The sequence below is a fragment of the Seriola aureovittata genome, chromosome 18, assembly GCF_021018895.1.
Source record: "Seriola aureovittata isolate HTS-2021-v1 ecotype China chromosome 18, ASM2101889v1, whole genome shotgun sequence".
NCBI classification, from domain to species: Eukaryota; Metazoa; Chordata; class Actinopteri; order Carangiformes; family Carangidae; genus Seriola; species Seriola aureovittata.
This window is the reverse complement of record NC_079381.1, coordinates 19,228,652-19,255,050: the sequence shown is the minus strand read 5'-3', so window position 1 is coordinate 19,255,050 and position 26,399 is coordinate 19,228,652. Positions and strand designations below refer to the sequence as shown.

The 26,399-nt window shown below is 41.1% G+C and overlaps 1 protein-coding gene across 5 annotated transcripts in view; it reads left to right on the top strand.

Moving 5' to 3' along the window:
- The window catches only part of garnl3 (GTPase activating Rap/RanGAP domain like 3), a 70,694-nt gene that overhangs the window by 11,917 nt on the left and 32,378 nt on the right, over window positions 1-26,399 (top strand). For 4 of the 5 annotated variants that reach the window (XM_056403217.1, XM_056403216.1, XM_056403213.1 and 1 more), the window contains exons 2-3: window positions 11,086-11,155; window positions 25,922-25,996. In XM_056403217.1, coding sequence (XP_056259192.1) covers window positions 11,086-11,155; window positions 25,922-25,996 — 145 coding nt within the window. Of the gene's footprint in view, window positions 1-3,866; window positions 5,441-11,085; window positions 11,156-25,921; window positions 25,997-26,399 lie in introns of those variants that run through there. The other variant, XM_056403215.1, reaches the window with a different exon arrangement.

The following is a 26,399-nucleotide window of genomic DNA, read 5'->3' as shown; positions in this document are numbered from 1 at the left end:
TTTACCAGCAACCTACATTTCTTGGCACGTCACAGCCACCAACTGTTGGTAAGTGTAATGGCTACACATGATGCAAACAAAACTGGTGCCTACTCTTGAAAACATTAGTTCATAACACTACTAGTGGTCAAATAATCCACAGGGGGCCTTTAAATTTTAGAACTGCTTTCACTATCTTTAATAGGTTTATCATTTCTCCTCTTGGGAATATGGGTTTTTCATTCCAGTAGACCTAGTTTCAACCTTTTTGCATCTTCCACACACTCTATTTTCATTTGATCCTATTCTTCTCGGTCCTATACACAACCTCTGTGTCAAAGCCTCAGTCTGATCATAGCAGCTGTATGTTCTGATGCGCGTATCTGTTGATTGGCTAAAACAAGAATTTTGGAGACTTCATCTTAATGTTTTTAGGCCGTTTTTAATCAATGCAATCAACAGATTAATCCATTATCAAACTCATCATTAGCTCAAGGCAGAGCCATTCAGAAGAGAACTTTATTCGTCTCTGAAGGAGCAATTCAAGGCAGCGGTGTCGTCGAAGCACACATGAACAACTCACCTACACACATAAAAAGGATCTATAACAGTGGCCAGTCCATAGCTGCTCAACAAGACGAAGGTACATATTATGATTTAAAAACAAAAGAGAGAAGTCAGAATAACAAGTGGGTTTTTCGGTGTATGCGCAGGGCAAACTGACCACAGGTCTAACGGCTTCTGGAATAAAACCAAACTTCTATTTGTTTGACATGCTGGTAATCTCAAACACAGTCCTGATGGCGTTCGCTAAAAGTAGTCACATGTGGGGTCACTGATAATCTCATATGCCTTGTCGAGGGCTTGTTCAGTGTCGAGCTGTGCCAGGCATCTTTGTGTTTTGCCGGTAAGTTAAGAGTTGAGGTTGACAACCCCTTACAGTCAGTTCTTGTCCTCTTGACAAAGCGAAGCAAAATACATGAAAAAGTTCAAATACTTTAAATAAAAGAGGAATAAAATGTCAGTATTCTCAGATCTACTCCAAAGGAGTTAAGTTCATGTAGGTGGTGCAGATGCTGCTGAGCCTTTTTCACAAATACATCTGTGTTTTCACTCAATTTCAATCCGTCACCAAACCCAGTTCCCAGATATTTGCAGGTCAATTTCAACACTGTAGCCATGACTGTTGGAAGTCGGATTAGTCGATGAGTCTAGTTTAGTCTTCGTTTGAATTTAATTGCAAGTATTCTGATTGAAGTTAGTTTTCAAGCAAAAAATGTCCCATTTTCTCACATCTGAATATATGTTTTTCTTTACTCTTACATGATTGTAAATTAAACAACACACATTTACAGCCAGATTGAGTTGTCTAAATTGTCTTTTAGCAGTAGAGATTTCATTGAGGGCATCACAAAAGACACAAACAGCTCTTGTATGTTTGTGGAAGCAGGTCTCGGTTTCAGGTCATTGTGAGGAACCAGTGGATTATATTCATCACCTGCAGCAGACAATTGTCACATTACACCAGCTCTTTCTCTCACAACAGTTTTGCTCTGCATTCAGGTCGATAGCTCCTACGTTGACATTAACGTTAATCTTTGAACAGGAAGTCTTCCCCATTTGAACTTCCCTTGTTGCAGACCGAATTTACAAGCGACCGTTGAAAAAACCAGAAGCCCTTATGCAAAGGACATCGAGGCCAGTGCGTGTCAGTGGGAGGGCGTGTGACAAAGTTGTGCTTATGCAACATGTATGAGTGTCTCTGGATGTGTTTGTGTGTGTGTGTGTGTGTGTGTGTGTGTGTGTGTGTGTGTGTGTGTGTGTGTATGAGATCAGCCTCTAGGCTCTAATTAGAGGTCGGGGTGTTCAGGTATCTCAGGTTGGTTGTTTGTAACTCGATCCTGACGTGAGAAACCAAAGGTTTTATTTTCAGTGGTCTTTTATTGAAACAGCGTTGTTTTTCTCCAGGCCGTTGCAGATTTCAGCTGCATTTCAACCCGAGCTATTTTTAAAGGTGCATCCACAGTGAGAGAGGAAACGGGAGAAAATGCCATGTGTGTCAGTAGCTTTAGGTGTTTTCCTGTGGTGTGGCGAGCCACAGAGGGGGGTTTCTACTGATTAAAAATTGATGAGCAGCTGAGTGTCATGTAGCCTGAGCCGAGCATTCCTGCACTCTTTCATGTTGTGTGTGTGTGTGTGTGTGTGTGTGTGTGTGTGTGTGTGTGTGTGTGTGTGTGTGTGTGTGTGTGTGTGTGTGTGTGTGTGTGTGTGTGTGTGTGTGTGTGTAGTGTGTAGACTGAGCTGGAGACACAGGCTGTGGCTGGGCTATTGTGAAGGTATCAGATTTTCCTAAGCTCATATGTCACCTGCTATTCTGCGTGTGTGAGCAGAGACCGGAGAATTAAAGTCCTTCTTGACATGTTTTTTTGCCTCGTTCCTCTGTTTTCTTTACATGTCCTCCCCCTCAAATGTTCAATATTGCTCACTGCACACACTGACAAGTGACAAGTACTTTCTTTAAGCCTTTTATTTCCTTTTCCCCATCCTCCCCCTGACTGTTCAAGAACCTTAAAGGACAGATTCACATTTTCTCAAGTCAGTCTTTGTACCAATATTCACATGCCCATTTCTGCTGTGGTCGCTGTGATTGCACCAGCTGTCCATACTGGCTGAGAAGAGATCCTTTTCTATTGTAACGATATTCCAATGTAGAGGACGCGGGACAAAATACATTCTTATGTTGAACCAAAGCGAACTGAGGCCAAGCTTTCAGTTTTTTTAGGACTGAATTCATTCTTCTTCTTACGATTCCTGCACCGCAGCTCAGCAAGGAAACGCTGTCAGAGGAAATAAAAATCAGGCAATTTATTTTGGCAAACATCCACTTCATTAGAAAAAATTGGACTGTGGATTTAGTCCCCTCATCTCTTACATTGGAATCTCATCAGGAGAGGATCTTTGTTTTCTGTTTTACATATGGGCATGTGAATATTGTTTTATCACAGATCTGAAAAAATGTGATCTTATCCTTGTTGTGTTTGTCGTCTAGGAGACCCCAGGCCTTCTTTAATGGCGTAACACTGTTTTATCACCTTGATACATGACCTTCCTCGGTTTTATGACAACTGCTTATAAACATTTTTTTGAGCTGATGACCGATGTCCGTTACAGAATATGAAACATTACTTCTGTTTGGGGTTTCAGGCTCCCAACTGTAAAACATGGTTAAATACAATGAAGCTACGTGTGACTGATGCTGACAGCAGATTTTACACAGTTCTCCCAAATCCTAAACAACCCTATTTGGATTTCTGTCACTGAAGTTTGAAGTTTGCTCATAAGAGCTCGAACAGGAAGTTCGGTGACTTTAACGTCTCAATGAAACTAAATAAACTACGTAGGATAAAACACTGTATATGTTTTTAAAGAGGAAGCTACATTCGTTCACTTCACCCTAGAAAAACATGAACCGTTAATAACCATAAACTGGATAAAACTGGATTTTTGAAGCTGGTGTCTATGTCTGTATAATCTGATAACGATATAGTAATTTTATTTTATCATGAGCATGACATAAACAATAGATTTGTTCTATGTTTAAAGAATTGTGACCAAGATACATACGAAATGTACTATACACACGATAGTGATACGTCTGCAATAAGCTAATGTCAGCTGATTTATTGGCTCAGCTCTAGTAATAAAAATGCTTTATGCTCATTTCTGTATTTTGTCACCTTCATCAAATGTGCAGATCCTGTGTGTGGCAAATGAAAGATTCTCTACTTCAATGCTTTTCAGTACTTGGCTTTAATGAGACCAGAAAAACACAAAAACAACATGTAAAGGAAAAACAATAGGTGATTGTTATTATTTTTACACATACAGTATCAAGGTCTGTGGGATCCCAAACAATGAGGCAGTCAAGCAGTTGTCAACAAAACACAAGAGTGGATGTTTGTTGTGGCACGTTGTCACTCAATCCCTCTAATGAACATGGCAGCAGTGTAATAAACGCTGCTCTCAGATCTGTGCATGTGTCGCTGTGTCGTCCAGGAGACCAGAATGTTGATTAACCCAGGAGTTAATCAATAGAAGGTAGAAAAGTGCATTTTGAAAACATAAAAAAAAAAGGAGAAAAGGAGGAGAGAGGTTGCATGAATGAATGAATGACCTCATCACTGCCTCCACCTCCTGCTGAGTGGGATTATGGGTAGACCCTGGAGAGCTCTTAAGAGTGATTGATTGGTGAGGATCTGAGAGGCCAAAGAAACACAAAGATCATTTTCCTCTGAGAGAAATGGTGCTACCCATTTATATAGGATGTATAACTCGTAACTGATGGCTTAAATCATTCACTAATGTTTTATAGATCAGTTGTTAGAACAGATTTTGGGTTGCCAGGTTGTGGAAGAAAAAAAATGAATCTATAAACAACATATTAATATTTACAGTTTTAGACTTGATGGATTAAAACCTTGATTAATGTCTTACTAACACTTATAAGGTCAGAGCTGATTAGAATGTGGGTGAGTATTTATTATTGAATTTGTAGCATTTGAAAAGATAAACACCTGGCAACCCCAAAACTGCTCTTATCAATGGTCTATAATTGACCTATTAAGGATTATTTCATGATTTACTAATAGCCTATTAATTAAGCCATTAGTTTCACCTTCATAAAGGCGTGACTTATTTGCAAATTTGGATTTATTTCAAAATAAAAGCTGATGAATTGGACACTGGATGATGCAAAGCTGCACACAGACATCTGCATTTTTCTGTTCCTAATTTACCAAGAATCACTTCAAAAATGTAAAAAAACGTCTAGGGTTCCCTTCATATTTGCTCTCAGAGCTCACACCGGGTGACGAGCTGAGAACCTCAGCCTCAGTCCTGCATTCTGACATCACTTTGCGCTCCAGGATACTGTCACTGTAGAGAAGCTTCGCGTAATTGACGGTGATGTAACAGCAACTCAAAGAAAAAAAAAACGAGCGATAAGAATAATCTGCTCTGAATGGTGCCTTTTGCTCTGCAGAGCCTCCAGCATAAAACTGTGTCGGCTTGAAATGCACCACTGATGTGTGTGTGTAAGAGAGAGGGAGAGAGAGAGGGAGAGGGAGAGTGAGAGAGGAAGAGGGGGAGAGAGAGATCACACAGTAAACACACAGCTCCTATGGCAGAGCTGTTCCGCTTCACCATCATGCTGTGACCAGTTGCGCGCAGAGCCAAGAGCCAACAAGAGTCCGACCACCAACCGGGTTCAGATCAGCTGTTGTCGGAGTTTGCGCCGCAGTGATGCTCCTGAGCTCTTAGCGAGAGGAGAAACAGACGGGTGGGAGACAAAAAAAGAGAGACGCCGGTTTGTTGTTGTCGCCTTGTCCGCTGGACTGACATCGCATGGGGACATGAACAGTGTGGATCCAGCGTCTAACAAACTGTTGACTTTCAATCAGCGGTAAAAAAAAAACCAAAACAAAACAAAAACAAAATCCTGCTGTTACCTGTGTTTCTGCATGCCAGCTCTCATCTGTTGAATGCATAGCTCTCTGCCGTCGCTCTGTCATATCCCTGCAGCACTGGCATATTTTATTATGCAGCCCCGAGCAATTTAGGCGAAGCTGGAAACACCTGCTCCGGTTTACACAGCGTTTGTTGGTGCGTAAAGTGCCTTATTACCCTGCTGGATCGGCTAATAATGTTTACAATAATCGACTGTTTGGGTCGAGTTTTCAAGTTGTCTAGTTATTTAGTTAGTTATGTATCAAGTGCACGATTTATTGATCTTTTTTCCATTTACTCTGGGATGGCTGGCGAACTGAGCGCCACTGAATCCACAAGTCTCCAGTCTGGAAGTATTGACGCTCCTCAACAGACTCTTTCCGCCACAACAGCTTTTAATTATGCCACAACGCTGGTTTATTATGTGCAGCTAGTTTTTATAAAACTGTATGGTTCATCCCTTGATTGTTAATTGAGCTATCTTTTTTTCTTTTTCTGGGGGAGGACAGACATTACAGTGTGTACACGGAAAATCGTGAATAATTCATGTCGTGCCTTTCAGTTCAAGGTAGACTGGAGGTGCATGCACCTCAGGCAGTGTATGGCAGCAACAGAATAACGTATGTGGCCGCGCTGAAGGCGAGCATCTGGCTTTAACTGTGCAGCTGAGTTCAGATGTAGTCCAAGGTTACTCTGTGGTAGCTCATTTCCAGCCTCTTACTGTTGATGGATCTGAAAATGCCACCACTGCAGCAGCTCTTTACCAGTTTTAAAGCAACACCGGGGAGCTCAGGGCTGCAGTGACACTTGAGCACTGTAGAGAGATATCATATAGTAAACATACAGCTCTTATGCCACAGTGCTACCAGCAACAAAGCCACTTCTGTCCATGTTGCAGCAATTGTGCAGAGACGGGACAGAGAGGAGACCAAAGAGAGTGAAAGGATAATTTCATTAAATGCTCTTGTCATTCTGCTGCTATGGCTTGTTATTGCATGAATTGGCCCCTCCATTCATCACTGTAGCAAAATGACTGTGACTTATTAGTTAATCAGAAGCTGTGGTACTGAAGTGTCTGATGGGTTGGTGTTTGTGTGTACTGTGCATGTAGTGCACCAAGCAGCATCTGTATCATCTGTGTTTGTTATTACTCGCAGGGACTCAATATCAAGTCTCATGCATCTCAAAAAAATGATTTGGATTCACCCAAGTGGACCTGTTACACATGGAGGAAAAAACAGTTGTGAGAACAGTTCTAATGTGTGTCATTTAATGTTTGAATCTCACAGCTCTGCAGTGGGAACTGCTGCAGAAAACAGTCGACTGACATTTGAATTATTTAGACTGTCAGATGTAGTTGCCAGGTGTGGATGTATTTGTGAGATAGAGATGCAAAATGTTGATAATTTCTCAATCTTCTGCCAGTTGATGAGCTTTTTCTATGCTTTCCATCGTCACTCTCCACAGTCTTGTGGTTGGTATTTCTTCTACTCCTGTTAGCATTAAGGTTATTTGGTGTATTCTGGCTTTTCTGTCAAACAGAGAGACCCACTTTACTGAATGATTTAAGAGTTTAAAGAGTCACACGGTAGGTGATGTAACCCATAAAAGGATTGGCTTTTTCTTGAGCGGCACAAGGAGGATTCATATGATGGGTGGCAGTGTGATTTATACTTCACATTTTACTGTATGGAGCCTTTCGGTGGCCGCTGTCCATTGCCTTGTGACAGAAACCACAATTTGTAACCTTTCCCGTACTCCATTACTGAGGGCAGCAGTTGAGTAATGAATATCCATTTTACCTCTTTCTGTTTCAGAGCTATTTCTCATTGGTACAAGCTTTCAAAGTCATTTTTCTTTGGCTAACAGCCATTATGCTGCTGGAAAGTGGATACCTGAACTGTCGGGGTGCAGAGTTCAAGTTATGATATCCAAACACATGGACAGCTTTGAATGCAGGATAATGGTTTCAACTGTAAATCTCAAATACATGTTATGCAGCATGTCAAGAGTGTAGGTTAACAGGGCATGCCTATTTATATATAGTTATTATCACAAGACTGAAGAGTCTGCAGCCTTGCTAGCAGCTCTGTGTGGTTGTACTTTGGCACAGCTTTGTGCTAAATGCTGAAGTTACAATTCATCCTAGGGGAAACATGAATGGCTGTTCCAAATTTCATGGCAGTCCAAACAATAGCTGTTGAGATATTTCAGTGTGGACTGAAGTGACTGACCAGCATCACTGTCCCCCAGAGCCACACAGCTAGTGTCGCTAAAAAAAGAAGAGAATAAAAAATAGACATAAAACCTCATAATATCAGTGCTTTGTAAGCAGTCTTATTCAAAACAAAAATAATAATAATGAAATAAATGAATAAATCTTGGCTCAAACTCAGCACTTACTCAATATTGAAAAACTAAAGATTTGGAGCAAAAACATAACTGGGACAATTTTCAGTCCTTAGTTTGGTGTAGAAGAAGATTTCCTAACGGTACAATCACCACTGTTAGAGGATGTTTTTTTGTTGTTGTTGCTTTGACTCCTCGTACATACTGTACTTGAAATCTGGATGTGTCATTCTCACTGCGTTGAACTCCTAGAACTCTGTTGTTTCTCATCAGTCTCCAGGCATTTTACTCCCTTGGCCCGTTCCACCTCTTTAATAGGTGTCAGCATCACTTGAGTGCTGCTTATCTGTTTGGTCTGAAGGAAAACACCTTGTGGGCAAACAGCTCTCTTAGTTCACCACAGGCTACACCTCCTACATGTGTTAAAATACCTCTCATTTTAAAAAGTGAAAAAGCTAAAATTGGACAAATGAATATTTTCCCACATAAACAAAGGAACATTCTCACCCTGGCAGCCAACACTTTTCCTTCGGGCATTATACAGCCAAGTGTTGAGGTTTTGAAAAAAAATCTGTGTGCACAAAAGGCGCCAAGTGACTGATGCATAATAACTCAAACCAAAAAGCCAAACCATTTAACCAAGGTTATTCAACAAAACATCTCTCTTGAACCACTGCCACTTGAGAGTTGTTGTTGATGCTACATGCAATTTTAAAACAAAAAAAAAAAACCTCAACATCTATTTTGTTCACTTAGTCATTTTTGCCTTCAACAAAATATCTATTCATATATACATTTAAACATCACCAAAAGCCCCGGACTCATTAGACCTTTCCTGAAGGAGATGAGCTTCACTGGGAGATAGAGTGGTTTTCATTAGCAAGGTGGGTGGGATGGGTGCCACTTAATTATCCCCCTCCAATTTACAATCCTTTTCGTGACCCCGTCTTAAAGGAAAGGTGAAGGGTAGGAAAGATAGCTACCTGGGTGCTGAGAAGAAAAAGTGGGTGAGGTAGGACCCTGCGATGGAGTACATGCTGCGATGGAGCTCCAGCAGACCCCACCCCAGTCGCCAAAGCAAGCAAGCAGGAAGAGAGTGAGTAAGGAAACAGTGATGGATAGGCTACATCCTGTAGTACAGATGCACTTTAAAATATGTCCTTTAAGCTTGAGTCTACATTATGTATTAACAGCCCCACTCTGCCTTCATCTCTTCCTCTGCAGAGAGAGAGAGAGAGAGAAACCTGACCATAGAGGGAAGAGTTAGGGGGGAGATGGAAGGGGAGTGGGGGATGTGGTCTGGAGAGACAGAGGAAGCAAAAAGCATACAGGTCATATCACGGCTCGGACAATCGTACAGATACTAGATACATATTTTGCTGATATTTTGAGCAATTTATGATACGTTTTACGAACTATTCCCTTAAACTATATCAAATGCTTGTTTTGCCTCGGCAACACAAGGGTCACCGCCGTCAGCTTGCATGCTTTACCGATTAGATACAATCTCCATTTTCATGCAGCTGCAGCGTGACAATCAAATGTCTTTATATATGGGGTGCTGACTTTGCATTTTGACAGCATGTGCGAAGTGTTGTTGTGCATGGGTAGCGTACCGACACCTGCGGGTTTGTATCATGCTTTCCATCATCAGTCTAATCCGTGATGCCTTCTTCTTACAAACCTTGACTGACCACTATAACCACCTTATTCCTCCTGACATTTTCCCAGTTTAACCAGTGTCCCTGCATAATGTGAGAAATTGCTTTGGCATACCTTGTCGCTTACCACTGGCAACGATTTTGCTTGTCTAATGACTTCATTTTTAATAGGATTTAACCAGATTCGTATTACATTTAGTCTCCCAAAGAAATCAAATCGTATTAAAAGGGAGCTTTGAGAACACTGCTGTTTTGCCTGGCTGTGTGTAGTTAGATGAATTGATCATTTCAGAATAATATCCCAGCTTGTTCTTTCTGTTTCATTTCACTCCACGATTTTAGGCTTTTTACAATGCTATCAAGTGATTCTTCTGTATGGATCGGGGTGGATCGATAGTAATATGATCATCATGACTGAAGTTAAGGAGTGATACATGGGTTGTTCAGAGATACATTGGCCAATTCACTGCCAATACACGGAGCCAGAGTCTCCAGCAAAGTTCTTGTTGGGTCATTGTGTTGTGAGTTAGATGTGAGGGTTGATGCCACTCTCTTGTCTGTGCATTGAATATGAAGCCTAGCCTAAAGGCTGGTGGAAACAGCTAGCCTGCCTCTGTTTTAAGATTAAAAATATTATCAAAAATGCTCATTCATTCCGAAATGTAAAAACATTTCAAGTTGTGACCACAACCTGTTTCTCTATGTATTTTATACACCAAAATAATCCATGTGAGGGGTGCTGGTAGGGGGATTTTAAACTCTGTGGGGAGTTAGGCTAGCTGTTCCCAATCTGTATGCTATGCTAAACTTAGCTAATGGACTCAGATATGAGAGTGGTATTGATCTTCTCAGATAACTCTGAGCGTATTTCCCAAAACATCATATGTCAAGATACATTCAGCTTTAATTGAAAAGCTTTCAATAAATTGTACAGTTGCATGTGAAATGGATTTTAGTAGTAGTATCAACTACTCTGATTTATGTGACGCCAGAGAAAAAGTAAACTTGTGACTGTGTTCCTAATATGTGATATACAGTAGGTCTATGTTACAAGTGGCTTTTAAGGCCACATAAAATTTAAAATCATTGTTACTCTTGTTGAGCTTAAAACATATTTAACTTTCCTGTTAGCACTACTTTTTCGTTCTTCTGTCTGATGCGTGTGTCACTTTCCCTCACATATATTAGTGATTGTATCTACTCTGTGTGTGCATTTGACTATTTGACCAGCAGTCAGCTCTCGCAGCCAGTCTCCATCTATCACTCGGGTTTAATTCAATCAGGACCCACATCTCAATCAGAACTGGGTTGGCCGCCGCTCCCAGCAAGTCACCATGCCACTGCCAACAGAGGCACAGACAGGAGGAGGGGAAAGAAAGACAGAAAGAAAAAGGGAAGGGGCGAGTGAAAGAAAGAACGTAGTATGAACAAAGTGGCCATGAACAAGAAGACAAAGTGAGATAAAGAGACTTCAGAAAAGCAGATGCTGCAACTGCCCCTTGTGCATGAGTGATGTGACCGTTTATGTGTGTTTGTGTGGTGTGATGGAGGACAAATAGGCCGTGTGTCTGACCATGCGTTTGTGTTACAGCTCTGCCTCGGAGGACCTGGGCTGCAGGCGTGGAGACTTCAGCAGGAAACACTATGGTTCGGTCGAGCTGGTGAGTCCCACCCACAATGCACTCATCTGTTTGTTGCTCTCTTTGTGTCTCAGCGTGTCTGTCTCCTCATCCTCCTTCTTCTTTTCATGATCTCCCCTCCCTCTCTGGCTCTTCTTCTCTTTGCTGTTGGCATGGATGGACAGCAGAGGGGGACTGATGAGTCATGACGTATTGGGTGTGGTCCAGTGATGTGCTTTGCCAGCGTGGATCACAATGGGTGCTCCACTCGCAGTGAAGCGGGGCTCTGCTGCCTGTTCAGCCTCCAAAGTTCATTTGTTTTGTTTTGACGCTGCTGGTGTAAAGCTGCTGCACAGTGTGTGTCTTTGTGGTTGATTACTAAGCTGTTGAGTCATTGTTGCTTTGGGGGAGTGTTTGTGAATGTGCATCCCTCCACTGTGAGCTGAGCCTGTACATCCCGATAGCCCAGAGCGACAGGAAGTCCTAGAGTTATGCACTGCGATCGTACTTCCTACCAGAGACATATTGTGGGTTTGTCCATGAGTGCTGCACACCACGCATGCGACTGATTAGTGTTGAGGAGAAACCACAGGCCACCTATCAGCACTAGCAGACTTACACTACACATAATACTTCTGTGTGTATGTGTGTGTGTGTGTGTGTGTGAGAGAGAGTGGGGGTGGGGTGGGGGTGGGTGTATGTTACAAAAAGAGAAAGAGCCGTATCCAAACATTGTGGTGGGTGTGAGCCAGAATGAAGTCACTGATAGCTTCGATATTCAAATTATCACAGAGCGACTGTTCCTCTTTTATGCTTCACGTGTTGTTTTTACTTGTCACATCTGGTCAGTGTTGTCTTTTCACCTGCGTCATCTCTAGAATTGAATATTTTTCATAGCATCTAACAAGCTAAAGGGTTTTCTAATCGTCCATCACGGATGGATTAGGTGTTAGATTAAGATGATATGTATTTGTCGATTAGTATAATGGATGAAAAGATAGAAAACAGGTGTAAACATCCCTGTTGAAATGACCACCATAGGCTGCAGCCAATAATTACTTTAATTCATGATTGATTTATTGATGGTTAACTCTATAAAATGTTGCATAATAATGAAAAATGACCACAACAATGTATCTGAGTAAAGTCCAAGACCCAAAGATTTTCTATTTTCATATAAAAGAGAGAAAAGCTGCAAATCATCTCATTTAACATGTTCGCTGTTTGTTGTTGGTCATTTTCTGTCATTCGACTAATGGTAGCTGTAGTGCTCACCACTTGAGACTGTCCTTACAAGAAAAGCCATCTCATTTGTCACTGGTGAAATGTGACCTACGGTAAATTCGAAGTACATTTCCCTGACAAGGACTGTAGGTGCCATGTGAATTATGATGGTCTTCCCTCAGGAACAGAGGCAGATGTAGCGCCACAAAACCTTGCTTTGAGGAGGTCGGCGTGGATGAGTGGGCCAGAGAAGTGTGTGATTTGGACTTGCTATTGTTCATTGTCTGTTTCCAACCAACACTGTTTTCCTTTAATCATGACCTGAAACCTTTTTTACCCTTAATCCAGATATTTTGTTCCCTGAACAAAACCTTCACTTACTTCCCTTATCGACTTTCTCTACAAGCTCATATTGATGAGTAGTTTATTTTAACCAGCACTGGTACAGCCTCCTTAGCTTTAGTTAGTTAGTATTTAGGGCATTTAAAAGTGCTAAGAAACGATTGCTAATTCAGAACTACCCTTTCATTCGTGTTGTAATTAGTGGGGATTAGGTATAGAGGTTTAATCAACTAAGTGTAAATGTATTAGTAAAACTAAATTCACATAAACCTAAAATAAAATAAATAATCCTTTCCAGTATGAGTCTGTTTTTAAGACACGGTGGTTCCTGAAGGGATCAGAGGCTGTGCGGTATGTTCAATAAAAGAGTATGTTCATAATGGAAAATGAATGGCAGACCTTGATAAACCCAGGTTGATCTTCGGAATAACTTCAGGGAAGATAAGCATGTGATGCCAAGCTTACATTTCAGCAATTATCTTTGGTCCTTGACTCTGCAGTGAAATTAAGTCTTTGTTTTTTCTGTGGGACAAGAAATATAATTGCTTGTGTGAACACAGAAGGAAAACTGTTTTGTCGAGTCCGGCGCTCGTACTGTAAACGGTTTTGTGTCTCTGTGGGAGGCTTGTGCAAAGGTCGGGGAAGAGAGTCTGTGGAAATTCGGGTCCTGATGCCTTTTAGCGAACAAACAGCTCCTCGTGTCGACAGGAGACAGTAGACGTTGAATCTGTGTGCTCATGGTCTGTGTGTCTGTCCGATGTGAAGTAGGCGAGATATTAGCATCTTTCCTCCAAAATCATAACTATCTTTTTACTTCCTTTAACACAGGAGACCTGCTTCCTACAGACAGTCAGCAAGGACCATGATCACACTAGTCCTTTACCAGGTGGTTATTGGTGTTAACCATGACCATAGTCATCTCCTAACCTTAAGGCGGTAGCCATTTAACCCACTTTCAAAAACCTTAACCATGTTCTTATTTCAATATGAGAACGTGATCTTTCCCTAAACCTAACCTGAACCTTTCGTCGTATAAAAAAAACTGCTCTCGTGTCGTTTCTAGAGGGCATGGAGAAACAACATATTTTGTCATTTAATTTGTGTGACTTTTTGGATAAAAGTTGAATAATTAAGTCGGTGTAATCAATTAGCTTTTCTGTTGAATCTCCACTATTCTGATGTGTGTTACCTTTTACAGTATATTTCTCTTTGAGGGGCCTCAGATGGATCCCGCCTCTACCAGACTATCGCTATACCAGGGCAGCAAAGACTTTCTGTCATATCTGTGCTTTGGCCTCGCACTTGGTGTCTGTGGTGGTGTGATGTTAGTGAGCAGAGCAGTATCCAGCAGAGATAACCCTGTTGAGGTCAGAGCTCTCTGAAATGCAGGCCAAAGATTTGGGCAGAGTGGTGGTATATCCTTCAGTTGCAGTGATACTTTTATGGCTTGGCAAAGAAGAATGGAGGATAGTTCGTGGCTAGCTAAAACTGCAACTAGTCTGGTACCATCATTCCTGCTTGTGTTTGTTGGAACAATGTGTTTTTATTTATTCAAGGCATTAAAAGCATTTAGTCCTTTAAAAGACTGAGATTTTATATTTGTATTTGTGTTGTATTTTACAAATACAGTATCAAGCCTTAAATGTCATTATTCAATTAATGAATTTTTGATATAATTTGATATCATCTCAATTTATTCAATTTTTAAAAAAATTTTTTTTTTACAATAATCAGTCAGTTTCTTCAATTAAATCAAATTAAACAGAGAAGATCTTGTGCCTATAAAGAAAAGTTAGTGACCTCAGCATTGTATATACCTCATTACGACTACAGTTCACTTCACTGTGTGTGTTGTATCTTTGTTGACTCCGGTTTATTCCCAAACATGTTTTCTCAAAATCTCAACACAAGAGGGAGATTCTGATTCAAAGCAGGGTCTCCCTAATAAGACAGACCAGCATAAGCAGAGCCATGACTCACCCTGTCTGTTTGTTTTATTTTTGGCATCATGGAATTGGCGGTAGCAGTTACCAATAAGAGCAGGCACCTCCACAGACACCGTTGTGGTGATATGATTCACTCTCGTCCATGCGTACATAAAACCAGCAGTAGGATCCAGTTACATTCGAGTCTATTTATGGAGAGCTGCCAGAGTGTGAGGTATAGAAACTCTGTTCTAACTCTAATTTTATAATGAACCATCTACTTTAGGAAGTTGTAGCAATCAGGGAGACTTTTGAAATAAAAATTGTCCTTTTTTTTTTGTAATGATAATTAATGGTTGTTTTCAAGGTTTTCTTGACGTTCACATCAGCATGCTAACATGCTCACAGTGGTAACTCTGGCACATTAATGTTTAGCAGGCACACATTTGCTAATTAGCAATAAGGGGGTGAATGTCAAGGACAAGCAGAAGTTTTGATGTGATGATGTCGCTTGAGAAAAGTCAAAGGGAAGTCGAAGTTTTTACAGTTCATCATCTACAGACGTGTGGTGTAAGAGGAGAAATACATTCTACTGGTGCCAAGATTTTTCACTCTGAACCACAAATGTCGACCTTATAGTGGTGTTGGATGAAAAGTCAGAGGATCAACCAAAGTCATAAGGATTCACCCTCTGGGGATCATGACTGTCTGTGCACAATTTCATGGCAGTCTATCCAGGAGTTGTTGAGGTATTTCAATCCAGATGTAAGGACAGGTTTACTTACATTCACTCTCAGCTTATCACAAGCTCAGGGTGTTGAGGAATATTAATATACTCACAATATGTTCATCATGGGATTTTGTTTTCCTGAATAAAAGTGAGAGTGGAGAGTCAGTGATGTGCATGTGTGTGTGATGTTGCCTTGTTCGTGCTGGAGGTCCCTCTTGTTACATGGAAAAAAGTAAGAGACAAAGCAGGAAGTTCAATTCACTAAATACACCAAGGAGTAAGGAAAATCAATACCCTGCTGCTGCTACTACACACACACACACACACACACACACACACACACACACACACACACACACACACACACACACACACTGGCCATCAGCCCATATTACATGCCCAAGTCTTCCAGTCAACACATGTGAGGTTCCTATTAACCTCTGTACCAGCTCACACACACACACACACACACACACACACAGACTCACACTCATCCGCACAAATGAGCAAACAATCCTAATTGATGGCATCTGCATTCGTAGATAGAGACAAACAACACAAATACAAAGGCATCTCCCACCCTGTCTTGTCGCTTTATTCAGTGACAACTCCACGGTCCACTTTCAAAAGCTTAATTGTATGTTGTGCACTAAAGCTGAAGCCGACAACAATTAAACCCATTTCATCCTGACAAAACAGTTTTGAGAGCGTGGCGGTGTTTTCCCAGTGAATTGAATTGTGTTTATTTGAGGCCCAGAGATGAAGGCGGTGACGGATCGGCAGGAGGAAGTTGCTGGTTGTCTCCAAAGCTGTGTGTTGTACCACACAGGAAGAGAAAAAAAAATGTTGGAGGTATAGAGGATAAGGCCGAATTCAGACACACACTCTCATGTTGATGTGTGTGGGCATGTGCATTTGTCTCAGCTCGGTGCTGTTTGGTGTGTTGCAGTCCACAGCAATGACTGCAACGACTGTCAGAAGTCTTAGTGTGTGTGTGTGTGTGTGTGTGTGTGTGTGTGTGTGTGTGTGTGTGTGTGTGTGTGTGTGTGTGTGTGTGCGCGCGTGTGTGTGTGCGTGTGTGTGTGTGTGCGCGTGTGTGTGTGCGCGCGTGTGTGTGTGTGTGCGCGCGTGTGTGTGTGCGCGTGTGTGTGTGCGCGTGTGTGTGTGCGTGTGTGTGCGCATGTGTGTTTGAGGAACACTGTGTTGAGGGGTTAGCTGTCAGTCTTGCACAGTGACTGGTGAGCAGACGTCTCCACTCCCACCTGCCCACCAGTGTTACTGTCACTGCCTCAGGGGCTTCTGACTGCTCCGTCACACTGAATTTATTCCCACTCTCAGCGTGTGTGTGCATCTCACTCTGTGTCACTGCGTGTGTTTGTGCTTATAGACGTTAAAGCCAGACTGTGTAACTTCTGCTGAAAGGCGGCCACTGTGGCCACAAGTGGCAGTTACAAGATGATGGCAAATTGAATTTCCCTTCATGAGGTGTTTTTGTTTTTATGCTATGTTTATTTGTGTACAACATGCACATAACTAAGCAACCATTAGCCACCATCGTCATAGCAGAATAAGATGATTCTTATTACTCAGCAATTCAACTTTTTATTCGTAAAAGGATGATTTTATTTTTTCTTCTTTCAAAAGTTACATGTTCTCACTTTATTAAACAGATCATGATTCTCACTGATATTCAGGTTTCTCTGAAATGTAATAGTTATTAACTCATTCATGGAACTGGCATGTTAAATGAAAATAAGAATAATTCTGCATTCTGTCATATGAAAGGTCATTGAAAAGTCATAGAACACACACACACACACACACACACACACACACACAGACACACACACACACACACACACTCCCTGATGTGTGGACAGCTTTCTGAAATGTCCCTGAAGAGGTTTGGACAAGAGTACACACTCATGAGTCATAACTGGAGCCACTCAGGTTTACTATAGCAAGATGCTGCAGTTAGATTACAGTGCTATGGGTGGTATTCGTCACCCAGATGCACACAGGAACACACACTTGCAGACTTAAGCACAAGGTCACAAACCTTCTCAGAAGCTGCTGAGAAGCTGCTGAGGAAATAAGGTCACCAGGGTTTCTTTAAAGTCTGACATGCAAAACTCTCACTCCTTTTATTGTCTGTGAAGCTGATGGTTTTTATGCTGAAACCTTTGTGTTTTATTGGTATCCATATTTAGATGCAGTTAAGTTTTTCTGATGTCTTTGAAGCTGCAGGAGTCGGTGGCAACTTAAATCTGGGCTGTGGAGACCAAAGCTTCTCCTAGCCTCTTTAAACTGTGCAATTCTTGATTTGTTTTTTCTTTTCTGTCTTATTTCTCTTTCTAACACTTTCTGTCTAAGACATATCTGTGCTATCATCTTCACTTGCAAACATCCTCCAAGGTGTGTCACTTCATCCATTCATTCGTCCCTCTGCCCTGATATTAGCTCTTACTAGAACAAATCTACAGTATAATACACTGCGTAGAAGAAGAAAACAGTTTTTAAGTGTAACCAGTGTCACATCTAACTTCAAAACTGCCGGTTTGCAGCATCAGTCACCTCTTTAAAAGTAATTTAAAACACCTTGACGTTTATGTCACAGTGGGTGCTTATCCAAACATCCTAAGATTAAACTCTCTCCCTCTATCTCTCGCTCTTGTCTCTCCATCTGCCCCTCCTCCTCTCATTTTCTCCGATTATAACTAATCGTCTATTAAGGCAGCTGATGCATGGTGCTCTGCTGCTGTGCTCTGTGATCCCAGGCTTCACTGCAGCATCTGCCCACTCTTGAGGGCCCTCATAGCTGCTGCATCCTAACAGCGTGCCTCCTGGGTGGGTGGGTGGCCCGATGCCTTCAGTCCTAGTCGTTAGATTAGTCATCGCCAGTGTTGCCGAGGTATAAATGGGCAGATATTGATGTGGTGCTGTTGTTAGCGTGACTGAATTCGTCCTAGCCACAGGCAACAGTAATGCTAATCAGGTGCAGTCAAGGGCTGCATGGCAAATAACCACGTTACAGAAGTTGTTTGTCTTTGATTTACATTTTCACCTCTGATTTTCTCCTTGACAGGTAGTTGGTTATTATTTCATGTCTGCAGCAACATCATGCATTATACATCATTATTAGCTTTGCAGTCTTCCACTACATGACAGAGCTTTTCACATGCATGTTGTGCAGTCATCAGTTTGTCTGATCGCAGCTTCATGGGTTGTATTTCTATCTAATCACATCATATTTATCTGATTGATCCAAATGGTTATACTGTATCTCAGAAGAATCAATTAATTCACAAGTATTTAAATGAAGCCAAGTCTGGTCATATTCTATATTTTTCTTACTGTCAGGAAATGACACAAAAAGACCAAAAGCAACAATGAAATGATCCTGCTAACAAGAACAGTGTTTGTATCCAAAGCCTGATATAGCTTGTTCCTCTGTGCCAAAGAGCTCCATTGTTGTCAAAAAAAAAAACTATTAAAAACACAATGGATGTTGGTGGCACAGAGGAATCAGGCTTTGGATACACAGTCAATATTTGTTGGTTTTAGCCTTTTCATTGGATTTCTGGAGAATAAATAAAATGCAGAACATCATCAAAGTGTAGTTCAGGTTAGGTTCACTATTGACACCATGTAGTGAGTCCTCTCAATCAGAAATCATGGTCACTTGAATACCAAAGATAGTGTAGGGGCATCATCTCATAATCCAATATGATCAGGAAGCCCACATAAAAACTAACAGTCATTTTGGAAAAGACAGACCACATTGGGAAGGCGGACAGGGCTTTTGACTTGTTTCCCACATGATTTCAACTGCCACATTTGACTTCCCTCTCTAAACGCTGCTAATGTTGTATTTTTATCTTAGACTGTCTGAGTCATTGAATAGCCTCTGTGACACACAGACATTTATGTCTTTACACCACTCGTAGTCTCTTTTCTATCAGTGAGCAACCTTATAACTTTCCTGTTCCACCCTCTCACTGTCTCAACAACTATGCACACACAGACACATACTGTGTTCCCACTGTGTCTGGCTTCACTGTGGCCTAATTGACATTAACTACAGCTCCACCCTGCCTAGTTCCTCTTGTTATACCTTTGAAGCTAACCATATATGGCAGATTTACCACTCCAAATTCACTGTTATGTTAGAAACATTGGGTCTTCGTTTTCGTCCAGTATTCACTACTCTTATTTCTACCTGACGACATAGCTTGTTGGCTGAAATGATAAACTAATGCTGTTGCTAGAACTCAGTGAACTGACTTAAATCTTTGTCTCCAGCTGACATGATGTTTCACAAATGTGTTTTAAAATGAGAACCCTGTTAAATGATCTTAAATATGCACTTGATGGCTACATATGTGATTTAGCCTGAGGCTAAAGCTAGATGTCCCAAACTAAATTTTAGCATCCTTTCCTGCTAAAGATTCATGTAAAAGACATGGCAACAGTATTGTTCCTGTGTTGCTATGTAAAGCTAATTTGCCATAGTTTAACAGTAGCACTTAAAATGTTATTTGTTCTTACAAATGTTGATGCTTTGGCTACTATAGAGAAACATACTTCATCATTGTAGCAAATTCAAATACTTTGTAATTGGAGTTGCGAACAAAATTGACTCAGAAACCCAAATTGAATTATTTTAAGTTGCAGGTTATGCATTATTAGTTTTTCTCGACACAGTCATCTTCAGTCTTCATCCACCATTCGCGCCGCACGTCACTGTGATCGGATAATTCTTGCTAAAATGCATCTTGTGAGTCAAAAAAAGATATTATCAAGTGCATTTGTTAATGTTTATTACTGGTAATTCTGAGAGCTTCTTGCCGATCTGAAGAGCTCCAACTGTGTGTCACTAACCCAAACCCTTTTTTAAAAAAAATAATCAATGTAATCCTTCCTTTCTTTGTTCCTTCTCTTTATCATTTTCTGCCTCCTCTCTTCCTCCACCATTTATCTCTTCCCCCAACCCATCTCTTTTTATCATCTGTCATTCATATCTTCCCTCTGACTGTGCACCTGCCTGTCTTCACCCCCCCCCCCCACTAGTTTCTACTTTCCTCCTCACCCTCTGCCACTTCCTCTCCTGCGCCGCCACCCACGCCTCCCGAGTTCTCTGCCTTACTGGAGGATTGTGAGTGTGCATGAACAGGCCCACTGATGAGATCAATTATCTATCAGCATTCACAAAAGTATTGATTTAATACCCCAATACACACATACACACACACACACACACTCACGCACTACTCTCTCTGCACTGCAGCGCTCCTTTTGTCCTGTGAGCCTTGGGGAAATCGGTGGCTCTGAGTACGCCGTGAGCTCGATTGTGTTTGTGAAATGTTAGAGTCATGCCCTAAAATGGGAGCTGTTTAAATGTGTGTGTATGTGTGTGTGTGTTCTTCATCTATAAAGCTCGAAAGCCTCAGCCCGGCCCTCTTCCCATGGGCTTACGCATAGCGGAGACGGCTATTATTCTTTTATCATTTGGCTTTTTGTTGTCATTACACATCGCTCTTTGCCTCTCTTCCCCATCGGCTTCATCCCTCATTCTGTCTCTCTCTCTCTATACATTTGATGCCCCCTCTCTTTTTTCTCTGCCCCATCCCTCCACTAATTCTCCCTGGCAGTGGTGAGGTGTTTTATGGGCTGTTTGTTTAAGTGCAGAAGCATAGCAGGCTCCCGCTTCTCCCCTGCTTCCCGGCCCAAAGGGAATCGTTGGAGTGCAGCTTTTCCCTCTTTGCGCCTCTTCTGTTGCATGATTTAGAAGCAGTAGCTGCGTGATGCATGTATGTGTGTATGCCTAGACACACACACACACACACACACACACACACACACATACACAGACTCCCCAGAGCGCTTAATCTCTCCTTTCTCCTGCCATTTTTCATTCTTTCACCCAAAAACAGGAAAGAGCCTATTCGCACATAGCAGCACACTTACCTAAACGTACATTTAATACCGAATTTCACACATTTTTCTCACATGCAGACACGTATACACACACGGAGACACACACACACACACACACACACACACACACACACACACACACACACACACCTACACCTACATACATACATACACTAGGAAGCCAGTGTATCACTCTGTCTGAACGCTGCATTGGTTTCCCCTCCATTATCCTGCGATTGGTCAGTTAATGTTGCAGTAGGCGAAAGAAATGGAGGGAGATAGCGGCCTATATCTTCGACATTTACTTTCCATTTTCTGCACACACACACACACACACACACACACACACAAATGCACTGACCTTAACGGATTAGTGAAACTCATTCACTCACATATAAACACATGCAAATACAAGCTCTTACCACCACGTCAGGAAACATACGGAAAATATATTTGTTTTCCGGGCCATTAATATGCATATGAAAAGGGGAGAAGACAGTATTTTCTGCAGCCTCTCCTAAGACACAGCCAATTACTGCACAGAAACCTCTGTCGTTTATCAGAGCTTCACACCTGCAGTAAACATGCATGGCTCTCCAGCCTCTAGACTGTGTTATCTCCTTATATACAGTATACCTCAGGGAGACAACACAGCTAATGCTTTACTTGTGAGCATATTAGGGCTGGGTGAAATCAATGTCAAATTAATAGAAATATTTTTACAATATTGATGTTTTTTATGACAGCATTGTTCAATTGCATGACCTGTGTTCAAGTATTATGTTTTACATCAGACGAATCTCTTCAATCGTGTAGAACAAACACCTTGATGACACCTTTTCTCAGCTTTTAATTACATTTTGCTTGGAATCATTAATTTTGACAACAGGATATTGTGAAATCACAACACTTTCATGCTTTTTTCAAAATTATTTTCCACTCAAAGTCAATTCATTATCATTTTGACTTTAAACGATTAGTCAATCTAGTGAGAACTAATTGGCAGCTATTTTGTCAGTCAATTAACTTATTTTTGAAGCAACAAATGCCAAACATTAGCTGGTTGCAGCTTTTAATTTGAGAGGATTTGCTCCTTTTATGATCTCCTTTTGTGATGGTTAATGTTTCTAAGTATCGCTTTGGACAAAACAAGACATTTGATATGTTTTGAAAATGCAAAAGTGAAACTGTATATTCAAGGAATTGATTAGGGAATTGGGAACAGGCGAGTAGGTGGGCGGGCAAGAGTCAGGTGGCTGAAAGGAGGGAAGAGCTGGGGTTACTGCGGACAGCAGGGAGTGGCAGTGAACTGATATGATAAGAGGGTTGTGAATGAATGAATGAATGAATGAATGCATGAATGAACTGTGACAAAACTGTGACAGTAAAGAACAGATATATGGACTAAACCAAAAGTGAGCACATTCAGGATGATAAGGTATCAATATGGTGTGAAGAATCATGCTATTTAATTTCTATAAGAAGCAGAGATCTTGCCCATTTGAGATCTAGTATTTTACCTCTGGGTCCATGCAGTACTTCTAATCCCCCAGCAACAGTACTGCATATCAGATTTAATTTAGCATGAACAATAAAGTCAGTGTGGCAGTTATTAATGATTTTAGTCAGAGTGTAAAGCTCTTGCCTTTTATCCTCACTTACCCACAGGAATGTTTTGAATGGACTTTAACCCTCTCTCTCTTTCCATGATGAGCACACTCTCATCACTCTCTCTCTCATTGTACTGTCTGACATGATCTAATGAGCTGCTGAAGTAGGCCATGCCACCCACTCTCCAAACAGATAAACACTGTGCCCTGTTTAGACAGCCATTCACAAGATGCTTTTAATTATCTATCATTGTGCATAGACCTCACTACCTCCCTTTAACGATGCCAGAAGTTTTATCTGGGATAATAATTATGTTTACATGCAAATTAGTGTCCTGGTTTTGAGTCTTAACCTGGTTTTGATCATGTTCGGGATGTGACGTTAGCATGATACATGAGAAACCTGGTTATTCATATCCCTGTACACACGACCATAACAGTATCCAGGTTGTGTTTGGGATTCTTGAACATCTCAGCCTCATTTCTGTACCGCCTGTGCTACCTCAACAGCTGAAGTCAGACTTTTCCCTTTGTTTCATCGTGTTGATCGTTATTTACATTATGATGTAATTCAGTATTCATCATTATTTACCATCACATCGTTTGTTTTACTGACAAAATACAACATAATTTCAGTTGATGACCTCCTCTATAAAGACTGTAGAGCCGAGATAGGCTACAGTGTTTACATGCCACACTCTCCCGGTTTCTATTAAAGCGCTCCAGCTAGCTTATCCGGGTTTCTGACACCAGGATATGGTGTTGACATGCTCAAAGAAAATTTGGGATACTTCAAAAACCTGTTCAGTCTATCAACAGAAAAATAATCAGCAAATATTCCGATAATCACTTTATCCTTTGAGTAATTTTTCAAGCAAAAGTTCCAGAAAATTGCTGCTGTCAGCCTCTCTGATACAAGGATTTCCTGGTTTCCCTGTTTTACATCATTGTACAGGGAATATCTTTGGGTTTTTGACAGTTGGTCAGACAAAACCAGATATATGTGAAGACGTCACCTTGTACCCTGAAAGACTGGGATGGACATCGGTATTTTCTGATATTTTATGGACTAAACGATTAATCGAGAAAAGAATCAGCAGATTAATCGATAATGAGAATAATCATTAGTTGGTTTCATTGTGTCCGTGTGTACTTCCTGGAGATCAGTCCCAATCTCCTAGGAACTTCCTTTTCATCGTCTTCTTGCTTGGCTCCTCCAGACCATTGTAGGCCATCTGGACGTATCACAGTGTGTGCAGGGATACACAGTCGCACCACAACTCCTTTTTAAATTTACACGTCAACAAAGCAGACCCCCATCGGCGAGCGGAGCAAGATAGAGCGCAACAGTCAAGAGACGGTCAAAGAGGAGAGGGCAAAGATGCAGAGAATAAAAAAGGGAGGAGGAAAAAGACCAACCAGGGAGGGGAGACTGTCTTTTGTTGCCTGGCAACAAAACATCACTCAGTGCGACAGTGTTGGGGGTTAAAAAGGAAATGAGGATGTGAAGAGGAATAGATTGAAGGGGGTTTTGTAGATGTCTTCAAGAGCGAAAAAAAAAAAATCACTCAGTCAGTTGATAGCAGCAACACTGACTGACTGAACACTTGACTCATAGAGTCATTGAGAAATCAATATCACATCTAATATATTTAACTGTACATATTTATACAGACAAATATGTTTACATAGGTTGTGAAAGATGTATAGAAAAAACTTCCCCATTTGACTTATTTTCTTTTTTTAAGAGTAATATTGAGATCTATGAAGAGGTAAATCTGACCTGAGGAAGGTTTGCAGCAATGTAAACGTCTGTTCTTTGCAACCGATTGCACATTTCCCAGAAGTGAAGGAAAGTGAAAGGAATAGTCAGACATTTTGACAAATAAGTGTTTTAGCTTTCTTGCCAAGAGTTAGATGAGAACATCAATACCACTCTTACGTCTGTCTGATAGAAGCTACCGCCAGGAAATGGTTAGCTTAGCTTAAAGACTGGAAACAGCTAACCTGGCTCTGTCCAAAGGGAAAAAAACACATATATCTTGTTTGTTTGATGCATACAAAAGCTGAAATGTAAAAAGGAAAAGTTGTGGTTTTGTGGTGCCAAGAGAGAGTCTACAGTCATGCCAAGCTAAACATAAAGACTGAAAGCAGGGGGAGACGGCTAGTTTGGCTCTGTCCAGAATTTAAACAAAACAAAAAATGCTAGCTAAATGCTAAGGCTAGCATAGCATCCAAAATCCAGCTGTGGCACAAAATGAAAAGCGAGGGATCACCAAAGTTACAATACTTCCTCCTGAAGGGAACATGAACGTCTGAACCAAATTTCATGACAATCCATCTAACATTTTGGAAGATATTTTAGTCTAGGCCAAGAATGCTCGGCCAACTACTGCTGCTAACATAGCAGAGCAACTTTTCTCCTAAGGTTAACACAGGAAACACCATGTTGTAGAGTGACATACAGAGTGTTGTGCAGCTCACATATGGGAACAGTTGTCACCTTGTTCTCGTCAGCGAGGAAGCCGGCACACATACATTCCCTTTAAGTTGTAAATACTTACACAGGATACATTGTGTTCGTGTCCCCTGCCCTCTCTTGTTTCGCTCACTCTCCCACTATCATTAACTGTCCCATTTCGCTCTCATAATGTCTCCTCTCCAGCGCTGTACTACAGAGAGTTGAGTCAGCAAGAGACAGATAATTGGAGCGATAAGTAGAGGGTGGCAGATGTGAGAATGAAAAGAGCCATAAAAAGAGATTTTTACAGCAAAAGGAGTTGAACAAGTCATTGCACAGACTTGAGTAATTATTGATGATTTAAAAAAAGTGTTGGTAAACCATAGAGGGGAAGACTCATGCCACTGTTGTCACATGGAGGTGATGTGTCTGCCGGGGTTCCTCTTTTGTGCGTGATGATAGCCAGCTCTAATGTACTTATGACCTGCTTATTACTGTCTGCCACAAGTCATGATTTGTCAGGTGTCTAATTTTAAACATGTCTCTCTCTCTCTCTGTCTTTCTCTGTCTCCCTCTCAGCTGATTTCCAGTGACGCAGATGGGGCTATTCAGAGGGCAGGACGCTTCAGGGTGGAGAATGGCTCATCAGATGAGGTACACAATAAAGTATAATACACTTTTGTGCACACATGCTCATACCCATCCACCCGCCATATCTTGCTCTCACTAACCTCGGTAAATGATGAGCAGTCCAATTTAGGTAGTAAATGATGCATGAGTTTGTTTCGTTCGTTTTTTTTTACCAATTTTTTAAATTGGTACAACAGACTCAAGCCGTCAGTAAATCGAATTTGTTAAATCAATCAGTAAGTTTATGGACGAAATAACAGAGAGTCATTTTTTTGGGCCACACTTTTTTGTGTTTGTGTTTAGTGTATTTTATATTGATAAATGCATCAATGTGGATATCTCCCCCAGAAATCATAATGGTGCTATTTTTAGCATTTATAGGCAGTATATAATTTCATTTATATGAATAATAATAAATGATTCATAA